At 45.7% G+C, this 17,290-nt stretch overlaps 1 protein-coding gene across 12 annotated transcripts in view; it reads right to left on the bottom strand.

Moving 5' to 3' along the window:
- Positions 1-17,290, bottom strand: part of ENOX1 (ecto-NOX disulfide-thiol exchanger 1) — a 609,533-nt gene that overhangs the window by 144,188 nt on the left and 448,055 nt on the right. For all 12 annotated transcript variants that reach the window (XM_049701217.1, XM_049701216.1, XM_049701215.1 and 9 more), the window contains 3 exons: positions 10,847-11,017; positions 9,211-9,417; positions 5,319-5,552 (listed from right to left, as the gene is read on the bottom strand). In XM_049701217.1, coding sequence (XP_049557174.1) covers positions 5,319-5,552; positions 9,211-9,417; positions 10,847-11,017 — 612 coding nt within the window. The remainder of the gene's footprint in view (positions 1-5,318; positions 5,553-9,210; positions 9,418-10,846; positions 11,018-17,290) is intronic.

The raw sequence follows: 17,290 nt of genomic DNA on the forward strand, positions 1-17,290 counted from the left end.
GAGATCTGGCCCTGAATTTCAGAACAATAAGTGTGACAAGAGCCAGGCCATGAGCCCTGAATATGAAAACTGAAGTGGGTTGGAGTAGCCTGATTTCTGGTGGGTCTAGAAAGGAATGACAGGAAGGGAGATTCCACGTTTGAACAAAATGTCTCAAGAATGAGGGAAAAAAGGAAGACATCCTACAACACTTTTCTTTCCACAGAAATGGGGATAGACACACACACACAGACACACAGACACACAGACACACACACACACACACACAGAATGAATGGCATGTCTATACAGCTGTCCCTGATTTCTAGCCTCTATGATAGGTGGAAATAACTTATGGTGTACAGTCACATACTGATTCAGGTAGAATGGACATTCCAGGACGGCACTGCTACGACAACATTCCCCAAATTTCACTATGTGTACCTAAAACTTAGACATCCCTAAACAAATCTCCATTCTCTGGCTGCTCAATTAACCATCAAGACGGGTGGGACCTCACCTAGCCTTCAAATCACTGATAGTGTGAAAGGCTACATAAATGTTAATACTTCCCCCTTTACCCTCGACATACCTACAAGTTCACTTACACACACACACACACACACACACACACACAATCTCTCCAACAATTTAGTACCTGTGAAAATGAGAAAATTCAGCGGGGACAACATAAACATGCACTGATTATTCCTGCTTTGGATCAGGTAAAATGTTTCTAGTTGAAATGGTCTATCTTGCCTTGTGAAGGTCAGTAACGTCCAAGGACGTGATTCTCAAACAGGTTCCCGCGCTTCATATTTCCCTTGCCCTGAGAAGGAAGCCTGGCTTCTAGCTAATGGAACTTCGACTTGGCTCAGAGCATTATTGATTTTTTTAGTTTCTCAGAACCATAAATATTGACAACCATCTCAGCAAGATGCTGGCAACCACTTCCGCGGTTTCTCCCTCTGGCAGGCTGATCGGGGGCCATTCTGTATGCACATCAGAGACTAGTCCTCAGAAATGACAAATGCTGATCGCAGGAAGACTGTATCCTGGATGACATATCAGGGAATCCCAAGGACAATGCTTGCAAAGCTTTGTCAAAACTTCACCTGATTCAGAGAGGAACTCGTCATTCATCATATAATGAAAGATTATGTGAAGTTTTCCAAAGGGGGAAAAAGTACACAAGAACTTTTAAATGCTCTTGCCAGGAGAAATCCCCAGTGAATCAGGAGATCATCTTTCCTCACTGTCTAATCAATCTCTCCCTTCCACAGTCCAAACACGGGGCTCCTCCAGGGGTGGATGGTCTGTGTTAGACAAAGAGAAATTCATTATCTCATCTGCCTGGTGCTACTGTTTCCAATAAAGTGTAATTATGGTGGTATTGAGCTGCTTCTCACTTTCTCAAAGCCGTGCTACAAACTTTGGATCTGTGAGCAGTTACTTCCCAGTCAGTCTTCACTAAGTTGAACTGTCTGGGAACAATGTCTATTTAATCAGCAGGGTGCCCGCTAATTTTCCTTTTTAGAATTTGTATTAACCATAATGGACACTGGGTGCTCAGTGCCTCAGACGCTACACCATGACAACTCAGTGTCTCCTCTGACTTCAGAAGACCCAGGGACCACTGGATCGGGGCTACCGGGTCCCAGAAAGTCACCCCTCTCTCACCCCACCTCTGCCAGGCTGGGTTGCCACCACTCCCGGGCTAGCGCGCTGCACTTCCCACGCATAATAGTGGGAAGAGCTTTGTAATTGCCTCTGTCACTCAAGAAACCTAAACTACACCTAAACTCTGTGAGGCAGGGGCTTTGTGTGCTGCGTCCCTGGCATCACAGTGTCAGGGATATGGCAAAGAGCTCAGCGAATACTTGTGGAGTGAGTGGAACGATGGCCGAGGGCACACCGCACTTCCCTACACTTCCCATCATGCCTGGTAGCACTGCTGGCCGGAAATGCAACACGCTCATAGCTCCAAACAGCTAAGAAAGAGAGACAGGAATTAATTTACTGAGCATCTACTGTACGCATAGTTTTACCACCGGGCAGGATATGGAGGTCCTTGTCGGTTATAGTAAAGACTTGGCCAGTACAGATTTTGCTGGATAAAGCTGATTTTCCACAAGAAAATTGTAAGGCTAAACGAGTATGGTGTAAAATGGGGGAAAAAATGCTTGTAATAAACCTGAGATAGCAAGATTTCTCAGGGGAGGAAAAAAAGTCAAATCCAATTAGGTATTTTCAGATTGTATTTCCATTTCCTTTCTGATCCGGGCTTTTTTTTTTACCGGAGGTCTTGATGGTGTTTTACATCCCCACATCAAGGAAATCATCTTCAGGGAAACAGTGTCCCTGGCTCCTGCTGTCTGGCTCTGCAGCCTTATCAGGAGCAAGGAGTGGATTTCCTCTCAGAGGCAGCCAATTTCCTAAGCCATTAAATGCTGTTTATACTCCAAACTCTGCGCTTGGGTTGAAATTGTCATGCTTGATATTACCTGACTGTTGCCTAAGATGTCGCCCCATCTAGCTCATTTTACTGTAACTGCCATCTATTAAAATTTCCAATCTGTTCTCTCCTCAAGGGATCACACAGTACTTGGCAAAAGTACGGCTTCTAAATTCTTCAAATTATACTCATCTATATAAATATACAGTTTTGAAACGGCACGGTTTGCAAATGACTTTACCAAACTGACTTCCCAATCTGCTATCCTTTAACAGGAAAGGCAATGCTGTGGAACTCTTACACGCAAAGACACTTCTGTGCTGGTTTCTTAAAAAGAACCTAACGTAGATGCCAAACTTTCCTGAAACTCCTCCACGGGATCATGGCGCCAAGGTGCTAGTTTTTGTCACTTCTAGGTGTGGACACGATCGAATACAGTTTAGCTGACGTAGCTCATTAGGTGAGGTGATACTACACAATGTACTGGATATTAAAGAAAAAATTATTTGTTCCAAAATCAACATTCCTGCTTGAGAATGTTGCTCTTTCTCATTCTGCCCACTCCTTATGGATTCTAGTCTGAATGGAAAAGTGAGGACGTCTGCATGTGCATTTTACGTGCTTTTTATTAAAGGGACAGCCACAGCCTATGATGGTAAGACACGCCTTCTCGGAGCAGCAGAGCATATGCCAAGGGCATCAGTAAGAGGTGCTCTATGGTTACGTCAACTAAAGAAGGTTCTACAAGGATCAGGTCATTAGCCACTGCAGTCGCTGACCTTCAACACACCCTGAAAGGAATTCAGGGCAGAGAAAAGGAATGCGGCACTCTGTGCTCTGGGGAAACTGGAAGAACAGGCTTCCACATGGGTAGATATTTTCAGAAGAAACTTTTATGATCCCAAATTCTTGCATCTTCCCATACTTAGAAAAGTATTAAAGCCATTAACTAAGATATCTGTTCCTTGTGACTAGCAGCATCCTTCTCCTAAGATGTGTGCTTGGATACAGGCACCGCCTTCACCAAAATCACATATATACTGACTTCCTCCGTTACCTCTTTGGAAAATTTCCTCAGAGCTGAGAGGCTGTCCCCTGAGCTAGAGTCCTCAATAAGACACTGAATAAACTCAACTCACAGCTCTTACAATGTGAGGTTTTTTTTTTTTTTTTTCCCCAAGTCAACAGTTTCAGTGGCAACTGCATCTGATTAGGGGCTCCCAAGGCTGGAGCAGGGGATGGGGGCTAGAAGCAGAAGTCTTTTTTTTTTTTTTTTTTGGTGCGGTACGCGGGCCTCTCCCGTTGTGGAGCACAGGCTCTGGACGTGCAGGCTCAGCGGCCATGGCTCACGGGCCCAGCTGCTCCGCGGCGTGTGGGATCTTCCCGGACCGGGGCACGAACCCGTGTCCCCTGCACCGGCAGGCAGACTCTCAACCACTGCGCCACCAGGGAAGCCCTTAAATGCTTTTTTAAAGAAACAGAATGTCAACTTCCTATCTTCCTAAAATAGGTTTCAGGCAGCTTTTCATATTTCCTTTAGTGAAAACATCCAATCCACTTTAAACACTGCCAGCTATGCTCTAAAACACTCCAAGGATCAATCGCATCTCTCCTCTCCTAATGACTTCTCCATTGCTTATGGAATAAAACCCAAATCCGGTGGCAGCCCTCGGGCCTTCACCATCTGGCCTCAGGCTGCTTTCCCAGCTTCACCTTCGCTCTGTTCCCCCCCCCCCCCACCCGCCCCCAGGAGGCGACTTCCCTTTCTCTGCCTGTGCCCAATTCCCCTCTGCCTCCTTCTGTCTTTACTCTTTGAGCTCCAGCCTCTGATAAGAATGTCTTTAGGCCCTTTCTTCTCCTGGGGAGACAAATCTTGTTTATCCTGCAAGGTTCAAGTTCTGCCTCCTCTGTGAAGACTTTCTTGACACTGTCATCAATACCACTCACACTTGTCCGTGAGTTCCCAAAGCATGTTGCTCATATGTTGGTTGACAATCATGTCATTGGCTTTGTATTACAGTTCATCGTGCCAGGGACCATGACCTGTTTTTTCATTGAAACCTGACACGCCCAACAGACTGAGGAGGGTGTGACCATCACTTGCCTGTAAGTGCACCCACGTTGCTGGAGTCAAACAACTCTGCTCAATAATGGATCAGAACTGACACACATGTCATCCTAACTTCCAAATCTGGCCTCTCCCCAGTCATCTGTAGTTCACTGTGGCAGGTACTAAAGCCTCCGTCTCTCTGTCTTTATCCCCCAAGGCCTCAAACCCGGGAGAGGAGCACAGAAAACAGTCAAAGAAATGACACGTGCCCACTTCTAGTTCTAATTCTTCCATAGACGTTAGGAGGGTCCCTTCCCCTCCATCTCTAAAGACAGGGAGCCTATTCTACATTTCTCTTCTGTTCTGCACGGGCCCCAGCACGGTTGCAGACAAGCCTTGTGTGTGTGTGTGTGTGTGTGTGTGTGTGGGCGGGGGGGGCTTTGTTAAGAGGCCAGCAGAGGTGCAAACTACAGACCTGGAGGAGCCCCGGGACCTGCCCGCCTGCAGGAGGAGGCACTGGTTCATTCAACAGGGGTAGGAAGTCAGATGGTGGCCTGCTATGGGGCTAGTGCGGAGAGCTCTTCTGCCCCCCTCTACTTGAGTTTGCTTGATATATACACACACATTCAGGGAGGAGGCAGGGGAGAGGGCTGGGCAGGGGCACGGCTCTGTCCAGGCAGCAGGAGGAAGCCCGGGGGACCCCGGTCCCATGAACTCAGCACGCGAAGGGACAGGAGAAACACCTGGGCCCGGCCCTTGGGGATCACTCTGTTTCCCTGGCGGCGGGCCATGGCCGGCGGGGCGGCAGAGGAAGCAAACGCGCGCAGCTCCTACCTTTCAGCTTCTCGGCCAAGAGCGCGGCCTCGTGCTCTGAGTAGTGCATGATGGGCGGCGGCGAGGGCGGCCGCAGCCGGTCCTCCTCCAGCTTGCGCCGGTGCCGCTCCTCGCGGGCGCGCATCCTCTGCTTGCACTCCCACTCGTAGAAGTCGTCCCGGGCCTGGGCGAAGTCCACGTGCAGCCGGCCTGAGTCCTTTTTGTCCGTGCTAGACCCTAAGCGCATCCGGTAACCTGAAACCAGTGGGAAGGCGGGTCACATCACACTGTCACAACACTGTCACGCACGACTGTCACAGTCGGGGCCAGGCCCTCAAGGCGCGCCACGGGAGCTCTCACTGATTTCTTCTTCCCTCACAAAGGACATCCTTCCCATAGGAGGTGGGAAGCTGTTACCCTCCGAGGCCATCCGGAAGCGGAAGCGCGGCCCAAGGTACGCCTATTATAGATGTGGGGATAAACGCTCCAGTGGGAGGGGTCTTCAAGCCAATGTTGCCAAGAGGATGATCTCAAGAACCAGGGCACTTATCCTATCTCCTTCTTCCTTCTGGCTTCCAGGAAGATCAGAAAAATATTGGGCATGTAGCTTTTCTCCCCCTCTGCTTTTTATGGCCTCAATTTTATATTTTCAATTTACTGTAACTCTGTTGCAATAAGCCCTCTTACTTTTATTTGTTAGAAAGAGGTGGAGTGCGAGTTCATAAATATTATCGATGATATTTAAAAAGATCTACAAAGTAAATTCCGTGACACCTCACTCACAGGCTATTGCTTCATTCTCCTAGAAAACGCTGCTTGCTCCATTCTCTCTCGGCAGCTGCAAAAGCCACAATTACCAAGGCAATTTTGCAATACTGTTTCATTTCCACTTATCCTCTGGGGCACACAGGAGAATATTTTACCTTCAATCAAGAGGCCTCACCGCGGCCTTCCTTGCGGCCCCTCCAGCACCTCATCTGGCACGCAGCACTGCGCAAATTGTCCATGCAATCTTTGAAGGCCACAGGAGCCCGTGTGAGAGCCCAGAGCTAGACCAAAAAAATGGGCCTGGAAGTCTTTGGGGGATTTACTGTGAGCTACCCAACTTATAAAGATTATAAGCAGGAACTTGATCTGAGAAATCAACACAAACAGAACTGAAACCAGGCCGCCAGACTAACTTCAAGGGAAGGAGGTTTGGCTTTGAGGTTGCTCTTCAGTTTGGGGTACTCAGATTTTTAAAAACATAAATTCAGGTCCCAGCAGGATCCCTGCTGTCAGGGGCTGCCAGAAGAGAGAGCAAAATAAGCACTTTTGCTGTGCAGGGACTTTGCAAATGAGACACCACTGTGAAATGCTAGGCTGCACTGCACTGATGCTCGGGACCTTGTGGTAGATTTCAATGGATTATTTTAGCATTTGGGGTTGAAACTCAGCTGAAAAATCCCAGGAGAGGCTGGCTTCTCCCCAGCAGGGTACTTCACACCTTTGAAAAGTTACAAATGTGAAACAGATCTCAAGTCTGATTCCTGTTATGACCTTCTCACTCCCAGGTTTAAAAGGTATTGTCTCTCTAAAACTGGGAAGACATAACAATACCTATCAAAAACGCAAACATCTCAAGAGGGAGGGGATTTGGGGATGTATGTACACGTATAGCTGATTCACTTTGTGATACAGCAGAAACTAGCACACCATTGTAAAGCAATTATACTCCAATAAAGATGTTAGAAAATAAATTTTGAAAAAAGTGTTCACAAGCAAAAAGAAAAAAAAAAGCAAACATCTGATCACAGAGGAGCAGAATTAATGCTAAAGCAGAGTATATTTTGGTTGTGGGCTGTGGAAATTTAACAAATCAGCAGGCCGTGGTGATATATACATAACAGCTGAGCAGGCAGAATGGCCTAAGACTGGCCAGCTGTCCCAACTGGCCAAGCAATCTTCCCCTGGTCGTGTCCAGAGCATCACTTTTCAGACATTTCTGGTTCCAAAAATCACCCTCTCTTTCATCACAACACCATCATTAAGGCCTTAAAAGAGCCCGTGATGAGGCTGAGTCTAAAATTAGCTTGGCCCTCAAATGTGATTGTGGTCCTAAAATTAGGCCATCCAGCTGGGCTAGGGCTTGCGGGAGCTCTTACGTAAGAGCGGCAGCCTGCCTTCCTTCCTGCCCCTCCCAGTCAGCCTTTCAGATCTTCCCAGGACCATGCTGCAACCTTGCCGGGGCAGCCCAGGCAGAGCTGGGAGACCCCTGTGTACTCAGGCAGGTCGGCTAGAGGCGAGGCCTTTGCTGTGGGATGCCAAGGAGTAGTCAGGCAGGGGCCCGGGTCAGAGCTTAAAAAAAATATAGCATCAAGGCATAAATCTGAAACTTTCATGTGCCTAAATTTGGAACTGTTCATCTTTTGGCAATGTACTATGAGTTTTCTGATTGGGTCTAAACATTATGTTATGTCAGTGTTGAAAAACACCTTTGATTTACTGTAGCCCTTTCATTTAATCAGGTGGGGGTAAAGTCATAGTTGTATTGGTGGAGCTGTGATTAGAACCCAAATTTCCAGGGCAGGATTCTTTCTCTATCATCATCAGGATATTTGGTTAAAAACAACCACTTACTGAATGGTTCCCATGTGGCACGTGCCCTGCTAGGCACTTAATATCCCTTATTTTGATTCATTCCGCATAACAATCCGATGAGGTAGCACTATTACTATCTCGATTTTGCAGAAGAGAAAAGAGAGGCTCAGAGAGAGGTTATCTTGCCCGAGACATGTGAAAGCCAGTGCCACACACTCAAAAGAATCCCCAGTTGTCTAATAGATTACTCTGATGCTGTCGCTCAAGACTTTGTGAGAGATCTGAGTGTTGTATTTTTATTTGATGTTTTATCGTCCACCTCCATTCTGGAATACTTTCAGGCTTTCTTTTCCACTGTCAGGTTTTATTGGAATAAGGGTTTTAAAGTTCTCTAGGTCACTATCTAGCTCAGGAAAGTCTCTTCAGTGTTGGAATAACCCCAGGGCTTCTGGGGTTTGCAAGACAATTTTATGGTCATCGGGGCTGACTGCAGAGTTAGGTAAACCTGGTAGTAATGTTCAGATTTTTTTTCCCCTCTTCTTTTCCCACTTTTCCCCACTAGCTTTGCCTCTGGAAGAGGGAAGTGATGTGCAGAGTGACAGAGTGAAATATGCAGATGGAGACAGAGAGGGAATGGCAGTGAGTTAAATCTAAAAAGACATCCTTCCAAAGCTACATTTCAATACCAGCTCTGCGATGCTTAGATTTGGCAAAGGCCTTGCTGACAGGCTCCATCCATTTGCTCCAACACCCATAGGGTGGAAGGCAGCAGGAGGCTTAATTTCAACCTCTGTAAAAATGTCCCTGATAAATGGCACCAGAGAAGCAGGGATGGTGGGGCGGGCTTAGCCAGGCTAAATGCACTAGCAACGGGGCGGTTTCCTGGGCCTCCTCCTCAGGCCTGGGGACCACTGTCTGCAAGGCACTCATCTTGATCTGGTGCCCTGGTGTCTAGAAAGTGAACCACTTCTGAAAAACTGAAATTATGCTGAGAGAGGACTTTATTCCCCCAGAGAATTACATCCAATAATAATAATGGTCCTCAGTATTCATAATATTGCTTCTCATCTAAGAAGCACTTGAGAACATTGATTAGAAACTCGATGGAATTCCTAAAGCCTGGATGGTGGGACACCATGTCTGCAGCAGGGACGTACGTGCATTCACAGACTTAACAGGGAGCTTCTGGCAGCCTAAGGGCAGAATTCCTCCTTCTCCAGCCCCAAACTGTGAGGACTTTTATTATGCATTAAGGCAAAAGGGAATACGCTCATATTAACGTAACAAAACATCCCAAAGCGCCGAGAAAACCCCCTTATGTGATGCAAAGTACCGGAAAGGTAAATGGCTTTATCAACCATGAACTCCTCGGCAAAGCGAATGTGACAAAAATTCTTCTTGCTTTTCCGAATCGCTGTGATGTCACCGCACTGCTCGAAGACTTCTTGGATGATTTCCTCAGTGGCGTTTTCTGGTAATCCCCCGACAAACACGGTCTTACACCCAGGAGGTCGTTCTCTTGTGGAGGGAGGTGGAAGATCTGAGAATCACAAAAAAACAGAGGGTTTTGCCTTTTAGTTATAGTTGCTGTTTTGTTTGTTTGTTTGTTTGTTTTCTGGTTCACCTGGTGAAAGTCAAACTCGCAGACTACCTTTCTCCATTCTGAGTAATGATGGATTTCTAGAGTGATCTACACAGATGGCAGGCTGTCCTGGCTTTCAGTGCCTGTCCCCTCCTCCCCCCCACCTTCCTCTACTTTCTGTGTTCATTTCTACACAGAGTGGCTATGCCCGTCCGCGAACAGAGATCAAGCAAATGTTACCATCATTTCATTTCTCCTTCACAATACAGAGGCCCGGAAAATCGGAAAAAAAAAAAAAAAACAAAAAACTTCATGAAGTACAGAGCATGATGAGCTGAAAACATGACGAAAAACCGAGGGTTGGGCTTCCCTGGTGGTGCAGTGGTTGAGAGTCCGCCTGCCGATGCGGGGGACGCGGGTTCGTGCCCCGGTCCGGGAAGATCCCACATGCCGCGGAGCGGCTGGGCCCGTGAGCCATGGCCGCTGAGCCTGCGCGTCCGCAGCCTGTGCTCCGCAATGTGAGAGGCCACAACAGTGAGAGGCCCGCGTACCGCAAAAAAAAACAAACCGATGGTTGTTGTCTGCCTTGTCTGGTTGCAGGATAATGGAGCAGTAAGGCAGAACAGGGAGCAGAGCCTGAAAGCAGGCGCAGTACTTACTTGGCTGCGAAACAAGGCCTGAAACCACCCCCTCCTTTTTTTTTTTTTTATTATTCACATTTAAATGAGCAAACTACTAAATCTGAGGGAGCCTGCATAAAAAGATAAAAAGCAATCTTCTGAAAAGTCCACTTTAAAAAGGCAACACTGATTTCATATGAATAAAAAAAAATCCCAGCTATTGAAGCCCATGAATTTAGTATCAGAGACTAAGTTAAAAAAAAAACCAACAAACTGGCCTATTTATTTCATCAAATGTATGTTTCCTTCAAGCGAATGCAATCTGGTCCAGGAGCTCTGAGATGCAGGCTCCCCGCTCCCCTCCACCACCAAAATGCTAACTGCCAAATTAATTCCGTTTTCCATCTAGCAAAACGCATTTCAGAGTTTCTCTCTCACATTTGTGAAGATGGATGGAAGTGTTCACATATTTCACACTCCAATCTGCAGCAAATGCTAGACTTTGTTGCGTGCAGAAAGGTCCTTAATGCTGGCTGTTCACCCCAATCACTCATGCTCCCTTCGTGGTGTCAATTCAGCTCCTGGATAGACACAGGGACCCACATATTTGTTTTAATCTAGAGACGAAGGGCTTCTGTAGAATGATCCCCACTCTGTGTACCTAGGTGGGAGAACTTTGAGTCACATCTGAAAATGAATGCAATACTATATTAAAAAAGAAAGAAACTTAAATCGATGATCAAATACTTCTCACAGATATCACTTACTTGGGTTTTGGGGGAAAAGAGTACAGCTTTTGCAGTGGATTATTTCTTTGACGACAGCCACTTCTGTTGGCGGGGGTGGTACCAGCCCCAGGCCTGGTATCATTGGGTTAATAGGGGTGATCCCAGTCATCATGTTGAGGCCTGGATCAAAGCCTGGGACACAGATTGAGTCTGTAAAGTACACAAGATATCATTTTGGCTGGAGGATCTTAAACTGGTTTTTATTGTTACTTTTGCTGTTTTCCTAAAAAGATGATTTGACTTTATGCTTCCTATGTTTTAGAAATTTCTCCTGGCATAAATAGAGCAATATAGAAAGCTATTTCAGAAAGGTAAAGAGAAAATAAAAGATGAACGTAATGCTACATGGAAAGGAAGTTATATTATTTAAAATATTAACATGGCAGAACAGAACACAGCATATTCAAGGGTAAAGCCACACACCATGAAGCTTTGCTGTTACTGTGAACGTGATTTTCTGTTTCTTAACTTTGATGTAGATGTGACTGCCTTATGACCCAGGATGTGGGAAGAATATCATTTAACACTGAAGTGCCCAGTGAATACAACTGTCAACCAGTTTTATCAAAAGAGGCTTCTTACCCAAGTGACCTCGATTTAAGGAAGTTCAGTTTATATGTGCCTACTTTATAATGATGCATTCAGGGCCAACCTAACCTATTCCCCTCAGGAAACAAAAAACAAAGCGTGATTATAATTACTAAGGCTGGGTTAGATACACGCGGGCATAATGTTAGCTGTATACATTTCTGAGTTCTATTGGATAACCACACGTTCTTCCTATAATTCAATCAGCAAATAATTGACCACCCTTCTGAAATCTTTATTTGTTGTATAAAAAATACAAATTTACGCCCTGCATAAAAAATGGAAGGGCACAAAAAGGGTGGGTTTTCCAATATAAACACTGAATTTTTTTTTTTTAGTGGGATAAGAAAGCAAGTCATTTCAAAAGTGATATACAGGGATTTTTTTAATTTGTTTTTAATTAGTAAGACCTTTCTAAGAGTAGGGACTGTTCAGATGTATTGAGTTTCTAGAGTAGCTGCAAGGGGATCCCTCTTCTGAGAATTCTTCTGTTTTCAGGTAACATACGCTCATTGGTGGTGTGATACTGTTCGGAGGTAGACAGACAGAAGCACAGATGCCCCCCCAGCAGTAGCCCTGGTGCCCCTCCACTATAGTTCTCAGGGATGAAATTTCTATCTCTTGTTCTCCTTTTCTCCCCATCATTCTAGACCATTCCCATTCTTCCCTCCCACCCCCTGTCCTTTGTGGTTCTCACGTCCAGCCAGCCCGTGCCTTAGGCCCCTGCATGGCCTCACCCTTTGCTTACCTGTGCTGAAAGGTCAGATAAGCCCAGAGGCAGGTGAAGTGACAACTATAGACTTTGTTTACCAAGACTCTCCAGGGGATACAGAGGACCAGCATGGCCTTTTCCTTTCTAGGAAGAAGTTTATTATAGCTTTCCTCCAGCTGCTTTGGGTATTTCCATTCCTCTTCTGGACTGGACAGAATAAGCAGGGCGATCCTGATTTATAAGCTCAAGAGGACTGCTGTCCCATTTATGAGGAAATCCATTTAATCTGACTGCATACCAGCCTTCCTTCAGGAAAATGAGGTGGGGTTTTGGGTTTGTTTCTTGGTTTGGGCCTTTTTTAAGAAACCCTCAGTGTAAATGTCAAATAAGCATTCTCGTTCAAAGCAGTCGCCCTGACGTTCGAGGTACTTCTGTAATTATGGTTCTCAGGTTCTTCATCTCTCACACGGGGCTTTTGAGTGGACAATCTCCTGGAGCACTAGCCTCCTAGGACTCCAGGATTCTTCACTGATAATTGTTCAAAACAAAGTGAAGTACAAATGACATAAAAGTTTGGAAGTGACAGAGGCAGGACTCACACTTTGGTTCTTCGTTTGAAATCTTCATCAAGTTTCACAGGTGTTATTCCCATTTCACAGCTAAAGTCATCGAGGCTTAAAGCAGTAAAGTAAAATTTCCATCATCACAAAGCCAACAAATGGCAGAGTCAGAACTAGGGTCCAGGTCTCTGGCTCCGGATATAAAAACATCTCTTTTAACCACTTCGAAGTTTCCACCTAGAATGACCCAACTAGATCATTGACCTAATAACATGCCACTACCACAAATGGACTCTACTCTTTAAAACAAACCAAGATGTAGCCTTCTGATCCCGATGCCAATTCTAAAGGGGAGCTCCAGAACAGCAGAATGGCTTCCAATGTCATCATCACTGAAATAACACATTGGCTTCTCAGGAGGGTATATTAGAAATAGAAATATTGGTAATGGGAATACTGGCAGCTGATGCCTTTATTTAATCTCATTCCGTACATGAGATTGGTCTGTTCCTTTCCTGGCCGGGCCCTTACTATTGTTTGCCAACACAGGGTGATTTAAGGCTGAAACCACTCAGGACCGCATGAAAGCTCCGTGAATTACAATAACCAGATGTTTCCCAAAATGAGACGAGCAGCCCAGTTCTTGCATTCTCTTTTAGTTGTAGCAGACTTGTGTTTTCTTTTTGAAGGCCAAATAAATAAACACATCTTCAGGAATGGAGACAAAAGATACTACTCTTGAGCAAAATATTTGAATACAGAGCAAGAGTTACTTTGCTTTTTCTGAGACATTAATACAAAGAGACTGTGGGGTTGAATGAAATCTGCATGGTGAGTGTAGTAGCTTGAAAAGAGCTTAGCAAGGAATTAACACTTAAATTATGCTGAACATCAAAGGATCTGAGATTCAGTATTTGAGAGGAAGAAGTGGGAAGGATTAGACTTTAAAAAAAAAGTATGAACCCATTACTTTTTAACAATATATGAACAGATGAAAATTGTTTTCTCCAAGAGCACAGGAGGATCTCACCAGGCACCTGACAGCAGCGTCTTCCGGCTTCCACAGGGTAGGAGTTTTTGAGTGTGGCTGCCTCTAGGCTACTGTCTGTGTCCCCAGCAGGAGACACAGCCACCCCCAGCCTCTCCAGGAGACTCTCCAAGATCAGCAGAATGCACCCTTTGAAGACCTTCAAGATGGCGGAGGAGTAAGACGTGGAGATCACCATCCTCCCCACAAATACATCAGAAACACATCTACATGTGGAACAACTCCTACAGAACACCTACTGAATGCTGGCAGAAGACCTCAGACCTCCCAAAAGGCAAGAAACTCCCCACGTACCTGGGTAGGGCAAAAGAATAAAGAAAAAACAGAGACAAAAGGATAGGGACGGGACCTGCACCAGTGGGAGGGAGCTGTGAAGGAGGAAAGGTTTTCACACACTAAGAAGCCCCTTCGCGGGCGGAGACTGCGGGTGGCGGAAGGGAAGCTTCAGAGCCACGTTGGAGAGCACAGCAGCAACACGGATGTGGAGGGCAAAGCGGAGAGATTCCCGCACAGAGGATCAGTGCCGACCGGCACTCACCAGCCCGAGAGGCTTGTCTGCTCAACCGCCGGGGCTGGCGGGGCTGGGAGCTGAGGGCTTCGGTCAGAGCGCAGGGAGAGGACTGGGGTTGGTGGCCTGAACACAGCCTGAAGGGGGTTAGTGCGCCATGGCTAGCCGGGAGGGAGTCCGGGGAAAGGTCTGGAGCTGCCAAAGAGGTAAGAGACCATTGCTTCGGGGTGCGCGAGGAGAGGGGATCCAGAGCACTGCCTAAACGAGCTCCAGAGACAGGCGCGAGCCGCGTCTATCAGCGCGGACACCAGAGATGGGCATGTAAACGCTAAGGCTGCTGCTGCCGCCACCAAGAGGCCTGTGTGCGAGCACAGGTCACCGTCCATACCTCCCCTCCTGGGATCCTGTGTGATCCAGGGACAACTTCCCTGGGAGAACGCACGGCACGCCTCAGGCTGGTGCAATGTCACGCTGGCCTCTGCTGCCGCAGGCTCGCCCCACACTCCGTGCCCCTCCCTCCCCCCCCGGCCTGAGTGAGCCGGAGCCCCCGAATCAGCGGCTCCTTTAACCCCGTCCTGTCTGAGCGAAGAACAGACGCCCTCCGGCGACCTACACGCAGAGGCGGGGCCAAATCCAAAGCTGAGCCCCTGGGAGCTGTGAGAACAAAGAAGAGAAAGGGGAATCTCTCCCAGCAGCTCAGGAGCAGCGGATTAAATCTCCACAATCAACTGGATGTACCCTGCATCTGTGGAATACCTGAAGAGACAACGAACCAGCCCAAATTGAGGAGGTGGACTTTGTGTGATTTTGTCTGTATAGCTTTGCTTTTACCATTTCTCCTAGGGTTCTGTCTGATTTTTTTTTTCAGTATAGTTTTTTAGCGCTTGTTATCATTGGTGGATTTGTTTTTTGGTTTGGTTGCTCTCTTCTTTTTATTACTTTTTAATTTTCTTTTATTTTTAATAATTGTTTTTAAATTTTTTATTTTAATAACTTTATTTTTTTCCTTCTTTCTTTCTCCCTTTTCTTCTGAGCCATGTGGCTGACAGGATCTTTGGTGCCCTGGCTGGGTGTCAGGCCTGTGTCTCGGAGGTGGGAGAGCCGAGTTCTGGACATTGGTCCACCAGAGACCTCCCAGCTCCACGTAATATCAAACAGTGAAAGCTCTCCCAGAGATCTCCAACTCAATGCTAAGACCCAGCTCCACTGAACAACCAGCAAGCTCCAGTGCTGGACACCCTATGCCAAACAACTAGCAAGACAGGAACACAACCCCACCCATTAGCAGAGAGGCTGCCTAAAATCATAATAAGGTCACAGACACCCCAAAATACACCACCAGACATGGCCCTGCCAACCAGAAAGACAAGATTCAACCTCATCCACCAGAACACAGGCACCAGTCCGCTCCACCAGGAAACCCCCACAATGCACTGAACCAACCTTAGCCACTGGGGGCAGACACCAAAAACAACAGGAACTACAAACCTGCAGACTGCGCAAAGGAGACCCCCCCCAAACACAGTAAGAGAAGCAAAATGAGAAGACAGAGAAACACACAGCAGATGAAGGAGCAAGGTAAAAACCCACCAAACCAAACAAATGAAGAGGAAATAGGCAGTCTACCTGAAAAAGAATTCAAAGTCATGATAGTAAAGATGATCCAAAATCTTGGAAATAGAATGGAGAAAATACAAGAAAAGTTTAACAAGGACCTAGAAGAACTAAAGAGCAAACAAACAATGATGAACAACACAATAAATGAAATTAAAAATTCTCTAGAAGGAATTCAATAGTAGAATAACTGAGGCAGAAGAATGGATAAGTGACCTGGAAGATAAAAGAGTGGAAATAACTACTGCAGAGTAGAATAAAGAAAAAAGAATGAAGAGAACTGAGGACAGTTTCAGAGACCTATGGGGCATTAAACGCACCAACGTATGAATTATAGGGGTCCCAGAAGAAGAGAAAAAAAAAGGGACTGAGAAAATGTTTGAAGAGAGTATAGTTGAAAACTTCCCTAATATGGGAAAGGAAATAGTCAGTGAACTCCAGGAAGCACAGACAGTCCCATACAGGATAAATCCAAGGAGAAACACATCAAGACAAATAGTAATCAAACTATCAAAAATTAAACACAAAGAAAAAATATTAAAAGCAGCAAGGGAAAAACAACAAATAACGCACAAGGGAATCCCCACAAGGTTTACAGCTCATCTTTCAGCAGAAACTCTGCAAGCCAGAAGGGACTGGCAGGACATATTTAAAGTAATGAAAGGGAAAAACCTACAACCAAGATTACTCTACCCAGCAAGGATCTCGTTCAGATTTGACAGAGAAATTAAAACCTTTACAGACGAGCAAAAGCTAAGAGAATTCAGCACCACCAAACCAGCTTTAAAAATGCTAAAGAAACTTCTCTAGGCAAGAAACACAAGAGAAGGAAAAGACCTAAAATAACAAACCCAAAACAATTAATAAAATGGTAACAGAACATACATATCATAACTACCTTAAAGGTAAATGGATTAAATGCTCAACCAAAAGACATAGACTGGCTGAATGGAGACAAAAACAAGACCCGTATATATGTTGTCTAGAAGAGACCCACTTCAGACCCAGGGACACATACAGACTGAAAGTGAAGGGATGGAAAAAGACATTCCATGCAAATGGAAATGAAAAAAAAGCTGGAGTAGCAATTCTCATATCACACAAAATAGACTTTAAAATAAAGACTATTACAAGAGACAAAGAAGGACACTACATAATGATCAAGGGATCAATCCAAGAAGAAGATATAGTAATTGTAAATATTTATGCACCCAACATAGGAGCACCTCAATACATAAGGCAAATACTAACAGCCATAAAAGGGGAAATCATCAGTAACACAATCATAGTAGTGGACTTTAACACCCCACTTTCACCAATAGACAGATCATCCAAAATGAAAACAAATAAGGAAACACAAGCTTTAAATGATACATTAAACAAGATGGACTTA

The sequence above is a fragment of the Orcinus orca genome, chromosome 18 (assembly GCF_937001465.1).
Source record: "Orcinus orca chromosome 18, mOrcOrc1.1, whole genome shotgun sequence".
Classification (NCBI taxonomy): domain Eukaryota; kingdom Metazoa; phylum Chordata; class Mammalia; order Artiodactyla; family Delphinidae; genus Orcinus; species Orcinus orca.